This window comes from Puntigrus tetrazona, chromosome 20, assembly GCF_018831695.1.
Source record: "Puntigrus tetrazona isolate hp1 chromosome 20, ASM1883169v1, whole genome shotgun sequence".
Classification (NCBI taxonomy): domain Eukaryota; kingdom Metazoa; phylum Chordata; class Actinopteri; order Cypriniformes; family Cyprinidae; genus Puntigrus; species Puntigrus tetrazona.
The window spans coordinates 25,947,661-25,962,814 of record NC_056718.1 but is presented as its reverse complement, the minus strand read 5'-3'; the positions used below and the strand labels follow the sequence as shown (position 1 = coordinate 25,962,814).

At 42.9% G+C, this 15,154-nt stretch overlaps 1 protein-coding gene across 1 annotated transcript in view; it reads left to right on the top strand.

Annotated features, from left to right (window-relative positions):
* The first annotated feature begins 3,112 nt into the window (after nucleotides 1–3,112).
* LOC122324391 (mitogen-activated protein kinase-binding protein 1-like) overlaps nucleotides 3,113–15,154 on the top strand; it is a 15,569-nt gene continuing 3,527 nt past the window's right edge. Inside the window, exons 1-24 of the mRNA XM_043218762.1 lie at nucleotides 3,113–3,526; nucleotides 4,372–4,463; nucleotides 4,793–4,855; nucleotides 5,333–5,390; nucleotides 5,460–5,630; nucleotides 6,477–6,614; nucleotides 6,992–7,174; nucleotides 7,354–7,514; nucleotides 8,636–8,651; nucleotides 8,815–8,988; nucleotides 9,559–9,696; nucleotides 9,770–9,912; nucleotides 10,457–10,548; nucleotides 10,644–10,769; nucleotides 10,849–10,922; nucleotides 11,090–11,211; nucleotides 11,288–11,363; nucleotides 11,650–11,761; nucleotides 12,180–12,243; nucleotides 12,322–12,429; nucleotides 12,506–12,687; nucleotides 13,181–13,215; nucleotides 13,416–13,619; nucleotides 13,935–14,178. Of these exons, the coding sequence (XP_043074697.1) occupies nucleotides 3,428–3,526; nucleotides 4,372–4,463; nucleotides 4,793–4,855; nucleotides 5,333–5,390; nucleotides 5,460–5,630; nucleotides 6,477–6,614; nucleotides 6,992–7,174; nucleotides 7,354–7,514; nucleotides 8,636–8,651; nucleotides 8,815–8,988; nucleotides 9,559–9,696; nucleotides 9,770–9,912; nucleotides 10,457–10,548; nucleotides 10,644–10,769; nucleotides 10,849–10,922; nucleotides 11,090–11,211; nucleotides 11,288–11,363; nucleotides 11,650–11,761; nucleotides 12,180–12,243; nucleotides 12,322–12,429; nucleotides 12,506–12,687; nucleotides 13,181–13,215; nucleotides 13,416–13,619; nucleotides 13,935–14,178 (2,875 nt within the window). The 5' untranslated portion in view covers nucleotides 3,113–3,427. The remainder of the gene's footprint in view (nucleotides 3,527–4,371; nucleotides 4,464–4,792; nucleotides 4,856–5,332; nucleotides 5,391–5,459; nucleotides 5,631–6,476; nucleotides 6,615–6,991; nucleotides 7,175–7,353; nucleotides 7,515–8,635; nucleotides 8,652–8,814; nucleotides 8,989–9,558; nucleotides 9,697–9,769; nucleotides 9,913–10,456; nucleotides 10,549–10,643; nucleotides 10,770–10,848; nucleotides 10,923–11,089; nucleotides 11,212–11,287; nucleotides 11,364–11,649; nucleotides 11,762–12,179; nucleotides 12,244–12,321; nucleotides 12,430–12,505; nucleotides 12,688–13,180; nucleotides 13,216–13,415; nucleotides 13,620–13,934; nucleotides 14,179–15,154) is intronic.

Here is a 15,154-nt window from a genome sequence, read left to right as displayed (position 1 = left end):
AAAAACACAATAGAATATGAGAAGTTAAACTATATGATAATGTCAGATAACTTTGATAGAAAGGTATGTAATAAATTGAGTTGAATATCTGTCTGTGGTTAAATAGAAGAACACAATTAGATACCAGTTTAACTAACGATCACAAAACACTTCAGTGTCCTGCTAGTAAAAAGCACTAGCGTGCAGCTAAAACCCCAAACACTCCTTTAATCTGCTGGGAGATCATCATAACCTGTTGTGTATCAGTGAAACCACATCTCTGTATTTTTTCCAGCTGAAGTGTGAGTCGATCGGCGCGGCCCATCATGCCGTGCGGCTGATGTCTGACCTGACGCTGTATAAACAGACGTGGCGTCTGAATCAAGCTCTGAGAGAACACAAGCAGCGGGCTGAGCTGGAGCAGAGTCTGGAGTCGCTGAAGAGGACTCTGGGAATAGAAGAAGACGTCGTGATGAGCGCTGCGGAGCTGCTCCGAGAGGTGAGGAGGAACGCTTCTCCTGCTCAGGTCTCTGGAGAAGACTTCACTCACACGCTGTTGTTCTGTGTCAGGCTCGGCAGATGATCGGAGCTCTGGAGGAACACGGCACCGCTCTGATGGCCAAGAAACGAGCTCTGATCCGTCAGCATTCCCATTATCAGACGCTCATCTCACAGCGCTGCGGGACACACGGTACATCACCCGGTGTGTGAGAGAGAGTGTGTGTGAGTGAGAGAGAGTGTGTGTGTGTGTGTGTGAGAGTGTGTGAGAGAGTGTGTGAGAGTGAGAGTGTGTGTGAGAGTGAGTGTGTGTGAGAGTGTGTGTGTGTGAGAGAGTGTGTGTGAGAGTGAGAGTGTGTGTGTGAGTGAGTGTGTGTGTGAGAGTGAGAGTGTGTGTGTGTGTGAGAGTGTGTGTGTGAGTGAGAGTGAGTGTGTGAGAGTGAGTGTGTGTGAGTGAGAGTGTGTGTGAGAGAGAGTGTGTGTGAGAGTGTGTGAGAGAGAGAGAGTGTGTGTGTGAGAGTGAGTGTGTGTGTGCGTGTGTGTGTGTGAGTGACTGAATGAGTGTGAGAGTGTGTGTGTGAGAGTGAGAGTGTGTGTAAGAGGTGTGTGTGTGTGAGAGTGACTGAATGAGTGTGTGTGTGTGTGTGAGTGTGTGTGTGTGTGTGTGTGTGTGTGTGTGTGTGTGTGTGAGAGAGTGAGAGTGTGTGTGTGAGAGAGTGAGAGTGTGTGTGTGTGTGTGTGAGAGAGAGTGAGAGTGTGTGTGTGTGTGAGAGAGTGAGAGTGTGTGTGTGTGTGAGAGAGAGAGAGTGTGTGTGTGTGTGAGAGTGACCTGAATGAGTGTGTGTGTGTGTGTGAGAGTGTGTGTGTAAGAGGTGTGTGTGTGTGTGTGTGAGAGTGATTGAATGAGTGTGAGAGGGAGTGTGTGTGTGTGTGTGTGTGTGTGTGTGTGTGTGTGTGTACTGGTTGAACTATACTTGGGAGGATGTGAATGGTGTGTGTGTGTGAGAGCTGAAGAATAAAGTCTCCTCAGAAGATGAGATGTTTAGGAGGAACAGTGAAAGTAAAGCTCTTCAAAAGATCCTGAAGATCAGATTCTTCTAGAAAATGATTGAAGAAGAATGAAGTAAAGACAGTAAGAGTTGATCTAAAGATATGACTTCAGTTACTCTGACCTTTACTTGATCAGAATCAGTCCAGATCTGACCCCAAAAGAGTTTCTAGAATTGCTCTAGAAGAGCTTTGACTGGACTCCTGTTAATCAAGTCATGTCGGCTGGTGTGTCACAGGAAGTCCTAGTGCTTCAGTGTTGAACTGTGTGTTTACGACAGGAACAGAATTACAGCAGAAAACAGCAGCTCTGTCTTTACCCAGAAGTCCTTCAGAGACGCCTGAACACCGTCACTCAGGTGAGAGTTTCAGGGCTATATTTAAAGCGTAGAAGAACGTCTGAAGAGGTGATGAACAGCAGAAACAGTCATGAGTTCATGAGACTGTCTGTGTTTAGAGAAGAGACGTCTGCCCGGAGTCATCCTGCAGTCCTTCACCGACGTTTAGATGCTCCTCACGTCACATGATCCAGAGGATGAGGAGAAGATCTTCATCAGAGAACACGCTCTGGAGCCGATCACTTACTGTACAGTTAATCTTTCTGAGGATTATGAGCTCATTAACCCACATTGGGGTGATATTTCCATGACGACTTGTTTAATACTAAGTTTATTAATTATGTGTGCCTTTGGTTACAATGCATTTATTTTTGAGGTTTATGCATCATTATGGATGGTTGATGAGGCCTGTGTTCGTTTTCTGATGTTTATAATCAGCGGTTCATCTGAACTGATCGCTCAGGCTGGAAAATAAATCATAAACAGATGGATCTCGATTGCATTTATTCTGTAAAGTGTGTAAATGATGTGGATTCTCCCTCTTTTTCAGGTTGAAATGGCCTCAGAATTGAGTTGCTATCATGGCCTTATGCTTAAATAAAATGTAAATCCATGTCGCTGTCGAGGTTATTTTTCCTTCATCATGTAACACTTTAATGGAAGTTAATCATGAAACAGAAGATGACCTCATGACTTTATTATACAGCATAGTTTCTACAAATTCAACTTAGTTTAGTATGTCTTGACTAACTTTATACTCAGTTTATTGTAAATGTTTTTCAAATGTCTAGTTTTTATAAGTTTTTATTCATTAGATCTAGTTTGTTATTCAGATATTTGAAGACAAGTTAAACCCAATTTAAAATGTGAGTGATGAAACATACAAAAGAAGGAGATTTAAAAATACACACCAGAAGAGTGTGTGTGTGTGTGTGTGTGTGTGTGTGTGTGTGTGTGTGTGTGTGTGTGTGTGTGTGTGTGTGTGTGTGTGTGTGTGTGTGTGTGTGTGTGTGTGTGTGTGTGAGAGGCTATAAGTAGCACAAATATATTTGTAGTCAATACATAATAACCAACAGTGCATGAGTTAAAATAATAGATTTTTCTTTTATGGCAGAAATCATTAGAACATTAAGTAAAGATCATGTTCCATGAAGATATTTAGTAAATATCTTACTGTAAGTATATCAAAATCTATCTTGAATTTCCTCTGAACGACTTTAAAGGTCGAGTTTGTTTACATCCTCAGATCTTCCAATAGTTGTATCTCAGAGAAATACTCAGTTAAAAACAAACACTGCCATTAAGAGATTTTATGATCCACGTTATTCTTTGTTTTATTTCAAGTGACAATCTTTTGCTGTGGTTTTAGTTAATAACAGTCATCAGCTGTAATCATGAATGAAGATCTTCACCTCTCGGGGCGTGTCCTCGTGACGCTCATGAATATGTAATCAGGGCGACGCGTCACAGCGGCCAATCAGACGTGAGCGTGCTGGAGTCCCGCGCGGAGTTTTCTCGGACTTCTTCTCCTCTCTGGAGCGAATGAAGACCGGACTCTGAGGGACATGGAGGCGTTCGCCATCAAGAGCCGCCTCAGGAGCCTCCTGCGCTCGCCGTCCATCAAACTCAGGAAGAACCGCCATAAAGAGAGTCTCTCCGGAAAGGTAGAGTTATTCCTGTATGAGTGACGGCTTTCAGGGTTTCGTCCCTGTGTTTGGTCTCGTGTGAGGGTTTGATGAAGAGAAGAGAGTCAATCATCGACGGAACGATCTCCTTAAACACATCAGCCCCTTCCCGTGATGCTCCTGAAACAATCCCTTCATTAATCAGCAGCAAAGATAATTAACTGCGTGTCTTTAGATCAGCTGTCACACACTATTTTACATATAAAGGGTATCGATATCATGTTTATTTATTAGATATTAAGAAACTGTACATGTTTACCGGTTGTTTTTGTTGTTTTATTGTGTTTTTCATCTTCGCTTTGAACACGAACGAATGTTTTTAATGTTTTTGCGTTGAATTGATAGAAATATAATAGTTTTGAAACAGTAGCTGCCTCAGGCTGTGTTCAGGTAAAATGGGTCAAACGTCCTGATAAAACACTTAATTATGTTATAAATTACCTTAAAACCTCAGTTTGAATGGCATTAAAACATTAATTCCAAACTATTTTAATCAAATAAAACATGAACAAAATGTAACAATAAGAATTAGTGTTATGACAAGGGTTTAAAAGTTAACAGCCAATGACTGCAAAGGATTTCAAACAGAAGAGGTTTAAGAGTGTGTGTGTGTGTGTGTGTGTGTGTGTGTGTGTGTGTGTGTGTGTGTGTGTGTGTGTGTGTGTGTGACCTGAAATGGCCCAGTTTCCCCGATGGCCCAGTTTGCCTGATATCACTCTATGTAGAACACGTGAAAGTATTTATTCATTTATTGAATGTTTTGTTTTCTGTGTAATGAAGTGAAACTGCAGTGTGTTTAATAGTTCATGTTCTTCTGGTCTCAGGTGACTCTAGAGAAGGTTCTGGGCATCACGACCGCAGGAAACAGTGGTTTAACATGTGATCCGTGTTCAGGAACCGTGGCCTATCCGGCCGGGTGAGTAGAGATCTTATATGAACTGAAGGAATGCATCCTGTTTATTTATTATGAGTCTATTCAGAGCCTGGATTACATGGGATTTGTCTGTGGAAAGACATAAAATAGATTAAATTAAGAACTGCATCAAACTATGGCATGCACTCGATTGAGAACGTGTTCCCAGTGTTTTCTACAGTAGAGGTGTTGTTAAACGTAAGGAAAGCAGATCTCTGACCTCGTGGCTCTTTCCCAAGAGTATTACAGCCATTAACCAGCTTTCAGTGAAAACACACAGATTAGTTGAAGATTTAGGTCTATTAATGGACGTGTGTGTTTGTTTCATTCAGGTGTGTGGTTGTGTTACTGAACCCGGCCAAAAACACACAGCAGCATCTCATCAACTCGTCCAGGTGAAGAACTACGGCGTCGCTTCATTCACAAACACTCCTTAAACGAACCGTTCAACCAAAAACAGAAGTGTGCTGTCAATGTGTTCATGAGTTTAGGAAAAGTTTGTTTGTCTCAGTAATGAAAGTGAATGGGTGCCGTCAGAATGAGCGTCTGTTAAAACATCACAGCGTTCCAGTACATCAGTGAACATCTGGAGAAGAACAAATCAATAGAACTTGAATATCATAGAATAATAATAATATCATAGAGTAACACAATAATTGTCTCTCTCATCAAAATCCAGAGCTTGATCTGTGCAGATTTCTCTATTATATGGACTCTTATTTTAATATTAAAATCATCTTAATGCAGGTTTAGTTTGATCTTCTGTCTTCTGATGTTTTTAATCATTCCGACGGCACCCATTCACTTCCATTGCTGAGACATCTCTCCTGATCTCAGATGAGTTATTGATGATTTCTTCTCCGGTTCTTCAGGAAGGCCATCAGTGCTCTGGCGTTCTCGTCGGACGGCCGGTATCTGGTCACTGGAGAGGTCAGCGGCGCTCTCAGGTGTGTATGAGCGCTCCGTGTTAGTGGTTAACTCTGGTGTGTGTGTGTTCAGAGCGGTCACCAGGCGGCGGTGTGTGTGTGGGACGTGAGCGAGGGCTCTCTGGTCTCGGAGCTGATGGAGCACAAGTACGGCGTGTCCTGTGTGGCCTTCTCCCCGAACGACAAACACATCGTGAGCGTCGGGTCGCAGCATGACATGAGCGTCCATCTGTGGGCCTGGAAGGTGTGTGATGACCCCCGAGTAACTAACACCCACCCCAGAGTAACAAACACCCACCCCCCGAGTAACAAACACCCACCCCGAGTAACAAACACCCACCCCGAGTAACTAACACCCACCCCCAGAGTACCAAACACCCACCCCGAGTAACAAACACCCCGAGTAACACAACCCCAAAGAGTTTTGTTTACTCTAAAAGCATTGTTGTCTGATTTTCAGTATTATACAGTTCAATAAACAAAGCTAAGATGAGATGCTGCAGATGAACAGAGTAAAAAACAAACTAATAGTTACAGCTTTATTAACCCAGTTGATGGATTAAATTGATCATTTCCAAACATTTTTTGTATTACTGGTTGGGTTTAAATATGCATGAGTCGTTATTGAATTAAATATGTGCTGGTTTGCATACATTACTAATACAAAAATCTCAAAACTAAACACTCGATGAAGTCAGTTTTTAAAATTCTGGTTTAATTTGAAAGCAGAGGTTTTTGTCACTCCATAATTAAAAAACAAACACTTAAAGCGGATAGAAAACACTTTTTAAAAGTTTTAGGATGAATAGAATGCTGTATATGATCAGACAAAATATATATGAATAAATCCCTCTGTAAAACTTCAGGATATGAACAGGAATAAAAATGAAAGTGTGATGTGTGGAGATTTATGTCTCTGTCTATGAGGAAACAGCGTTTAGAAATATATATATTCTAACTGAACTCTATTGACATGCATAGATTAAGTTATGTTTCTGCTAGTCAAAAAACACTTTAAGAAAAGCATGAAACCTCAACCTGCCGGGTTCATGAGATCTGACCTGAAGAGACGTGTGCTGTGTTTCTGCAGAAGAACGCTCTGATAGCCGTGAATAAAGTGTCCAGTAAAGTGACGTCCGTGTCCTTCTCCGAGGACGGCAATCATTTTGTGACGGCGGGGAACAGACACGTGCGCTTCTGGTATCTAGAACCGTCTCACGCCGATCAGGTAATGATCTATAATTGAAATGTCTGAGCGTCTTTAAATTGTCTTCAAGACATGCACTTTTTCAAAGCAGCTTGAAAATCACGACCGGAGGACTCTGACTGATTTGATGAAGAACATTAAACAGTGATTCTTTAGAGTGGAAAAATGTTTCTTTACATGATTAAAATTTCCTTTACGGTACGAACTGCAAGGTTTTCAGGAACCGAATACACTTCTTCTGTTGCATCTTTCTGAAAACTGGAAAGTAATGTGACTTTAATCTCACGCTTGAGTTATAAGCTCGCAGTTAAAACTTCTTGCAATTCAATTTTTAAAAAAAAAGTTATGATTAGTAACCTCCTCACAGAAGGCTGAAGTGTTCCCATGATGCTCTGCAGCGGGCGTGTCCGGTGCCTCTGACGGGTCGCTCCGGGCTCCTCGGGGAGCTGCACAATAACTTCTTCTGTGCCGTGGCGTGTGGACGGGGATCGAGGTCCAGCAGCACCTTCTGCGTCACGGCGTCCGGACTGCTCTGTGAGTTCAACAGACACCGGGTCCTGGACCGCTGGGTCCATCTACAGGTCAGTGAGGTCACCGCCGGCCACATCTTATGAGTGTGACATTACTCCGTGTAGTAACTGTCTGAAAACAGGTGATGGGAGTAAATAAAGAGACCGGCTTCACGTGCATCCGGTCAGTGAGTATCCAAATCAAGTGTGTGTGTGTGTGTGTGTGTGTGTGTGTGTGTGTGTGTGTGTAGACGGGTTCTGCTCACTCTCTGGCCGTGACGGAGGACCTGATCTTCTGCGCGTGTTCGAGTGGAGTCGTGCGAGTGTTTGGAGCGTCTGACCTGAGCTTCATCTGCACCCTGCCCCGTCCTCATCACCTGGGCACCGACGTCTCCAGCGTCACACACGCCGGGTGAGACCCCACCGATACACACATTACCACAGACATAACGTTTTTTAAGGGGTCGTGTGATGCTGCTAAAAAGAACGCTGTTTTGTGCATTGTGTTTAATGTTCATAAAACACAGGATCCTGAAACGGATCACAAAGCTCATCGTTCAAAGAAAGCAAGGCGTGATCTGATTGGCTGAATACCACAAGTGTTTGACAGAAATGTTACGCCCCTTACTATACCGTGATGCTGTGACACAAGAACAATAAACACATCACTAACAAGGCATTTGTTGCATCCAGTGGAGACATAATTACTGATTATCATGATTTATAGTGTCTTTTTAAACATAAACATAACACATGAAACACAAACAACAAGCACTACCCTTCACTTCTCAAAACTCACCTTTGAACAGTTGTTTTAATAAGAAAACACTGAAAGGTTGTGAGTCAGAAGCTCCAGACTGTTCTTGTAGAGTCTCTTTCTAGTCTCTGTTACAGTCAGCATAGATTCAGGAATCAGTTCTCAGTAAATGCTCTCTAATGTTTGTTCTGAACGGTGTAGTAAACTCAACTCAACACTGATTCCAAAAGAGAACACGACTAGAAATCAGTTTCAGTTTCACGACGAAACACAGCGTCTCCAGAACATGGCGGCGCAGCAACACCACACACAGAATAATAGCTCCGCCTTCTTTCTTCATGCAAGCATTTGGGCGGAGTTATGCAAATAAGCCACTCTGTGACGTAGAGAAGTGTTTAAACTCCTAGTTTTAGGGGGTGTGGGCAAGTCATAACTTTTTATAAAGAATATCTCTTTGGTTCTGAGACGGTTTTAGGACCTCATCTATTCACTAACAGCTCTATAGAGAAAAGAACACCTGAAATCACATCACATGACCCCTTTAACAATAGCCTTATTACATGTATAACCTGTTTTCTTAGATGTAGTTTTTTGTGCTGAGATGAAGGCAGCTCTCGGTCTGGCGCCGGATGTGTTTATAGGATTAGTGTTTGATCGGATCTGGTTGTGTAACGCTCGTTCCTGACGGATCTGCAGCATTAGAGCGCCGTGAACTTATTAAAGGCTGTAATTAGCAGCGAGAGAACCTCTCAGACTCATCCTTCTCTGTTCTTCAGTCATCTGTTCAGCAGAGCTCCAGACACCCGATACCCAGCCTCGGTGGCGGTGACCTTTGACCCCGTCCACCGCTGGCTGTCCTGTGTGTATGATGACCACAGCTTATACGTGTGGGACACACGAGACCTGTGCAAAGTGGGCAATGATTCACTCTGTTCTTCAGTCATCTGTTCAGCAGAGCCTGCACGCCCGATACCCAGCCTCGGTGGCGGTGACCTTTGACCCCGTCCACCGCTGGCTGTCCTGTGTGTATGATGACCACAGCTTATACGTGTGGGACACACGAGACCTGTGCAAAGTGGGCAAAGTTCACTCGGCGCTGTATCACTCGGCCGGTGTCTGGGATCTACAGGTGATCATCATCCATCATCAATAGTACAGCTTTCTCTGAAGAGCACATCTGTGAGAAACGGTTTTTAACAGCCTTTAAGGCATAAATATCCTAACCCTAAAACCTAAGATTAAATGTTTCTTTTGCTCACCAAGGATGCATTTATTTAATTAAAAATGCATTAAAAGGGTGTAATATTATCAGCCGTTAAAGTATCATTTATTTCTGTGTTTTCAGCATCATTACTCCAGAAATCACAATAATATACTGCTTTACTGCTCGAGAAACATTTCTGATTATCAATGATGGATGCAGATTTATTTGTTGAAAACATTTTTATTCACGAAGGACGCATTAAAGTGATCAAATATAATATTTATAATGTCACTATTTCAAAAAAATGCTGTTCTTTTGAATTTTCTCTTCATCTGTGAATCCTGAAAAATTAAATGCATCAGTTTCCACAAAAATACTGAGCAGCAAATCAGTATATTATTATGATTTCTGAAGATCATGCGACACTGGAGACATGATTATTACTGTTAAACAGAGATTCAGATATTATTATAACAGTATTGGATCAAATAAAAGCATGTTTGTGATCTGCTCAAACTCCAGACGTGTTCTAGGAGCAGCGAGGGCTCTGCTTCGTTCCTCACGTGTTCTTCAGACGGCTCCGTGCGTTTCTGGACTTCAGACGGTCTTCGCTGCAGGAACGTCTTGAGTAACGTAAGTCCAGCGGAGCGCCGGTGTCCTGCTGTCGGGTGATGACGAGTGATAAAGTGACTCTGAACTTCCTCAGGATCTTCATCACATCTTCTACGTGAACGCCAGTGCTCTGCCGGAGACGGAGGGAACGGCCGAGGGATCTAGCTCAATCAGAACCATCTGCATCAGTCCAGACGGGAGACACCTGGCGTCTGGAGACAGAAACGGCACACTCAGGTGTGTTTTAGTTATTTGATGTTATGATTTCTTTGCTTTATACAAATATACAATGTATTACTGGCTATTGCTACAAATATACCTGTGCTAGTTAGGACTGTTTTTGTGCCCCAGGCCAATAAATACATGTATATAAAAAAAAAAATTATATATATATATATATATATATATATATATATATATATATATATATATATATATATATATATATATATATATATATATATATATATATATATTTATTATTATTATTATTAATATATATATATATAAATAATAATAATAATAATAATAAAATATATATATATATATATATATATATATATATATTTTTTTTTTTTTGCTTAATTTGTTTGGTTTTATATTTATTTTGTGTATTATTAATTGATTCATTTATTAATGGTTTTTAGAATTAATTTGTTTTGCTTATTTTTTATATACTTTTTACGTTTTCATACTGTTTACATATACATGAATAAGTGTTCCAGTGTTAGAGAGGATGATTATGATGATGATGATGATGATGATGATGATGTGGTTGCAGGATTCATGATCTCAAGTGTATGAAGGAGCTGCTGAAGGCAGAAGTCCATAACTCTGAGATTGTGTGTCTGGAATACTCCAAACCTGCGTCAGGTGAGTGTGTGTGTGTGTGTGTGTGTGTGTGTTCAGATTGGAGCGTTTCTCTGCAGAAGTGTGTGAGTGTGTGTGTGTGTGTGTGTGTTTGACAGGCATGAATCTGCTGGTCACTGCGGGTCGAGATCGTCTGATCCGTGTTCTGGATGCTGATGAAGACTACGGTCTGCTGCAGACGCTGGATGATCACTCGTCCTCCGTCACGTCCGTGCGCTTCGCCGGTGAGAGCTGCTTATTTCCTGTCATTATTATAACTCCCAGACGAGCGTGCGTCTGATCTCTGTGCTTGTCTGGATCCAGCCGGAGGAGACGGGAAGCTGCGGATCATCAGCTGCGGAGCGGATAAGAGCGTTTACATCCACACCGCTCTCAGGGTGAGTCCAGAGAAAGAGCCGGACTCTCGGGGTCAGAGCACTGCTCCTGTTTGACTCTTCATTTTCAGACGAGAGAGATACTGGCGGTGCTAATGTGGATTCAGATGAATAAACAAACCTGTGTGTCCGAGCGGTGTTTTAATGGCTTTTAAACCTGGTTTGTTTAGACGGCCAGAGGAGCTGAGTTCAAGCGGACTCATCATGTGGTTCGTAAAGCGACTCCCAACGACATGGACGTGGATCCCACGTGTAAATACGCGGCCGTCGGCTGTCAGGACCACAGCATCCGGTGAGCAGATATGACCTGAGAGCGTCAGGCTCAAGCTGAAGAGACGCTTCAGTAATGTTCTTCTGTGGTTCTCTAGAGTCTTCAACATCAGCAGCGGCAAACAGAAGAGATGCTTCAGCGGCGCTCGGACCGAAGACGGAGCTTTTCTGAAGGTCAGCTCACAGACATAAGACTTCAACAAACACCCAGCAACAATAAGCCTAGTAACACGTCTGATTGGCTGCTGATGTTTGTGTCATTTCTATATTGGAAAAAATAAGCCGTCTGTATCGTTCCTCAGTGTTGTTATTGTTATAGTCGTTGGGTATAAATAAAGTTAATATTAGTTCAAAATAATTAACATAATTAATTCTTCATCCATGTTGTAGTATAATTCATAAGTGAAAGGTTTACTGATTGTTGTTGTTCTGTCAGTGAAGTGTAGTTTGTTTTCTGCAGGTTCAGATTGACCCGTCAGGTCTGTTTGTAGCCTCCAGCTGCTCTGAGAAGAACATCAGTCTGATTGACCTCCAGACCGGAGAGAGACTGGCCAGCGCCTTCGGACACTCGGGTAATGATGTGTGATGATGGTGGTGAAACTGGTGATGATTATTCAATCAGTGACTGTGACTGTGATGGTGGTTGTGATGGTGACAGTGGTGATCGTCACTGTGACTGATGATGATGATGATGGTGGTGGTTGTAACTGGTGATGATTATCAGTGATGGTGACTGTGATGATGGTGATTGTGACTTGATAGTGACTGTGATGGTGTTTATGATGATAATGTGGTGATTTGTGAATGTGATGATGTTGATGATTGTGACTGCTATAATCTAGTCTCTGCATTTAATATTTAGCACTTAATCTTGTCATTATACACTACTAACACTCTACTCTCCTGTTGGACACGGTTCAGTGCTTTGATGATGATGATGGTGACAGTGGTGATGATGGTGATGATGGTGACTGTTGTTTCTGTTGGCAGAGCTCATCACAGCTTTGAGGTTCAGCAGTGACTGCAGGCACCTTCTCTCCTCTTCTGCTGACAGGTTTGACTCTGAATGTTCTTCTGTTCGGTTCCTGCCAGGTTCCTGTGAATCTCACTGACCACAGCTGTTGTGTTTCAGTTGTATCTTTGTGTGGCGTCTCGCTCCTGAACTCACCATCAACATGAAGGAGAGACTTTCTGTGATCAGACACAGTCGCGGCGCATCAAGCGCTAGGAATCCCTTCAGGTACAGGAGAGTTAGACCTCCACTTCATCTGCTTTTGATGGATCAAAGCTTGCGTTCAGTTTAATGTTTATTTCAGACGGTCCTCCGTGACTGGGTTCATGCTGCACAGATCCACATCCATCATGAGCTGCTCGTCTGAGAGTGACCGAGAGGAAGAGGAGGAGGAGGAAGAGGAGGAAGACATGAGGACAGCTGAAGAGACGGAGAGACCGGAGGACATCCACCAGAGGACCGAGGACAGCGTTGATGAGGAGACCGGTCAGACTGTTGTTTTCTGTCAGATATGTGTTTCCTAACAATAAGAAAAAACTAGCTGTGCTTTACAAGCTCAAGATAGATACTGATCTGGGAGGGGCTTAACATACATGAATCTCTGAAGGGAATTTTCTTTTAAAAAAGTTGAGATGGCATTTTCTTTTTCTCTCACCTTTTTATTTGTAGCATTAGTAAAAGGAAACTAAATGAAAGCTATACTGAAAATCTTCTGCCAGAGAGGGAACTTACGTGTTATTTCAGGTGTTTTATTTAGCATCGTTTCATGCATCTAAAGTCAGACCATTTAAATCTTTAAATTATTTAATGTTAATGCACATTTTGACTTTAATACTGTGATGTGAATTTTAGCTTGTATTGCCCACTCTTTGTGTGAGTGTGTGTGTGTGTGAGAGTGTGTGTGTGTGTGTCTTAACACTCACAGGTGTTAATGTAATGTAAAATAACGTGTCTGTTCCTGTCATCGTCTCTTGTGAAGGTGGATCTGATGAAATGCACTGGCGTCCAGTGAAGGTCAGTCTCTATAGTTCACTATAAACCGTAATGTTCAAGCTGCAGGATGTAAGATGTGTTTTCATGAATTAACGAGCCGCGTTAGGTTTGTTTGTTCTCACTGAACTTGATAAAAGATGTGATTTAGGCACAAAACTGGTACCATTTCTAAAAATCAAAAACAAACGTGGTGTGTGTGTGTGTGTGTGATGCGCCTGCAGGCTGCGTCTTCAGACTCGTCTTCTTCTGCGGTGGTGTCTCGTCCTCGCCGGCGCTGGTCCTGTCGCGTGGGCTCTCTGGAGCTCATGGTGAAGTCCATGCTGGAGCTCAGACAGCTGGATTCTCTCTCAGAAGCTCCAGATCAGAGCAGAAGCTGCGCAGACCGTCTGCGTGACGAGGATCGATGCAGCACTTCCAGTCTGCAGGTCATTCAAGATAACAATCTATTTAATGTGTACACCATATCATTGTTATAGTTAAAACATAATAATAGATTTATTCAAACAAACATGAAATCCTGAAGAACATGTTCAGTAAAGGTGTAATATAGTAGTATAATGCATATATTGATTGAAATGCTCCTCTCTAGAGTTATTTTATCTGACTGTTGAGGTTATTTGTCTTAATCTCATTGTGTTTGTGATGAAGATCGAGTGATTGGTTACATGCTGAGTCTCCTCACATGAGTCTTTCTGAATGTTTTCTCAGCGGTGTGTCACTCATGTGTTTGTGTTGTTCAGGATTGTCGTCTCCGTCGTCCTCGTCGCTCGGCCTGGCTGCTCCCGGCCGGCGCTCCTGAACCCGAGGGAGTGCTTCTGTACCCGGATCACTGTCCCAGCACCAGCAGTCTGCCCGGGACGTCCTACCAGATACAGACTCGGTCTGAGAGCCTCAAGGAGAGAGCAGAAGAAGCCCAGAGTCCTGTCAGCGGAGCATCCATGGGCTACTGCAGCGGAGGATCCAGCCCAGACCCCCGGCACCTCGGTAACAACACCCTTCCTAGTGATTAAACACAGAGACGGTCTGTGATCAAACCGGTGATAATTTCATCATTATACATCACTAACACACTCCTGTTTGATTACTGTTCAGTGCTTTGATACAATCACACACACACACACTCTCACACACTCACACACACACTCTCACACTCACACACACACTCTCACACACACACACACACACACACACACACACACACACACACACACTCGCACACACACTCTCACACACTCACACACTCACACTCACACACTCACACACACTCTCACACACACACACACACACACTCACACTCACACACACACACTCACACACACACACACACACACACACACACACACACACACACACACACACACACACACACACACACACACACACACACACTCATCACACACACACACACACACTCACACACACACACACACACACTCACACACACACACACACTCTCACACACACACACACACACACACTCTCATACTCTTGCACACACTCTCATACTCTCATACTCGCGCACACACACTCTCATACTCGCACACACACACTCTCATACTCTCATACTCACGCACACACACTCACACACACTCACACTCTCATACTCGCGCACACACTCTCATACTCTCATACACACACACACTCACACACACTCTCACACACACGCTCATACTCTCATACTCACACACACGCTCATACTCCCGTGCACACACTCTCATACACACACGCACACACACTCACACACTCTTATACTCTCACACACTCTCATACTCTCTCTCACACACACACACACACACACACTCATACTCTCACACACTCTCATACTCATACACACATGTTCATATTCACACACAAACACACTCATGCTCACACATGTACAGACACTCTAATACTCTCTCACACACACACACACACACACAGGGGTATTATTGTAGCTAGTTGCATTTTTATTTTTATTTTA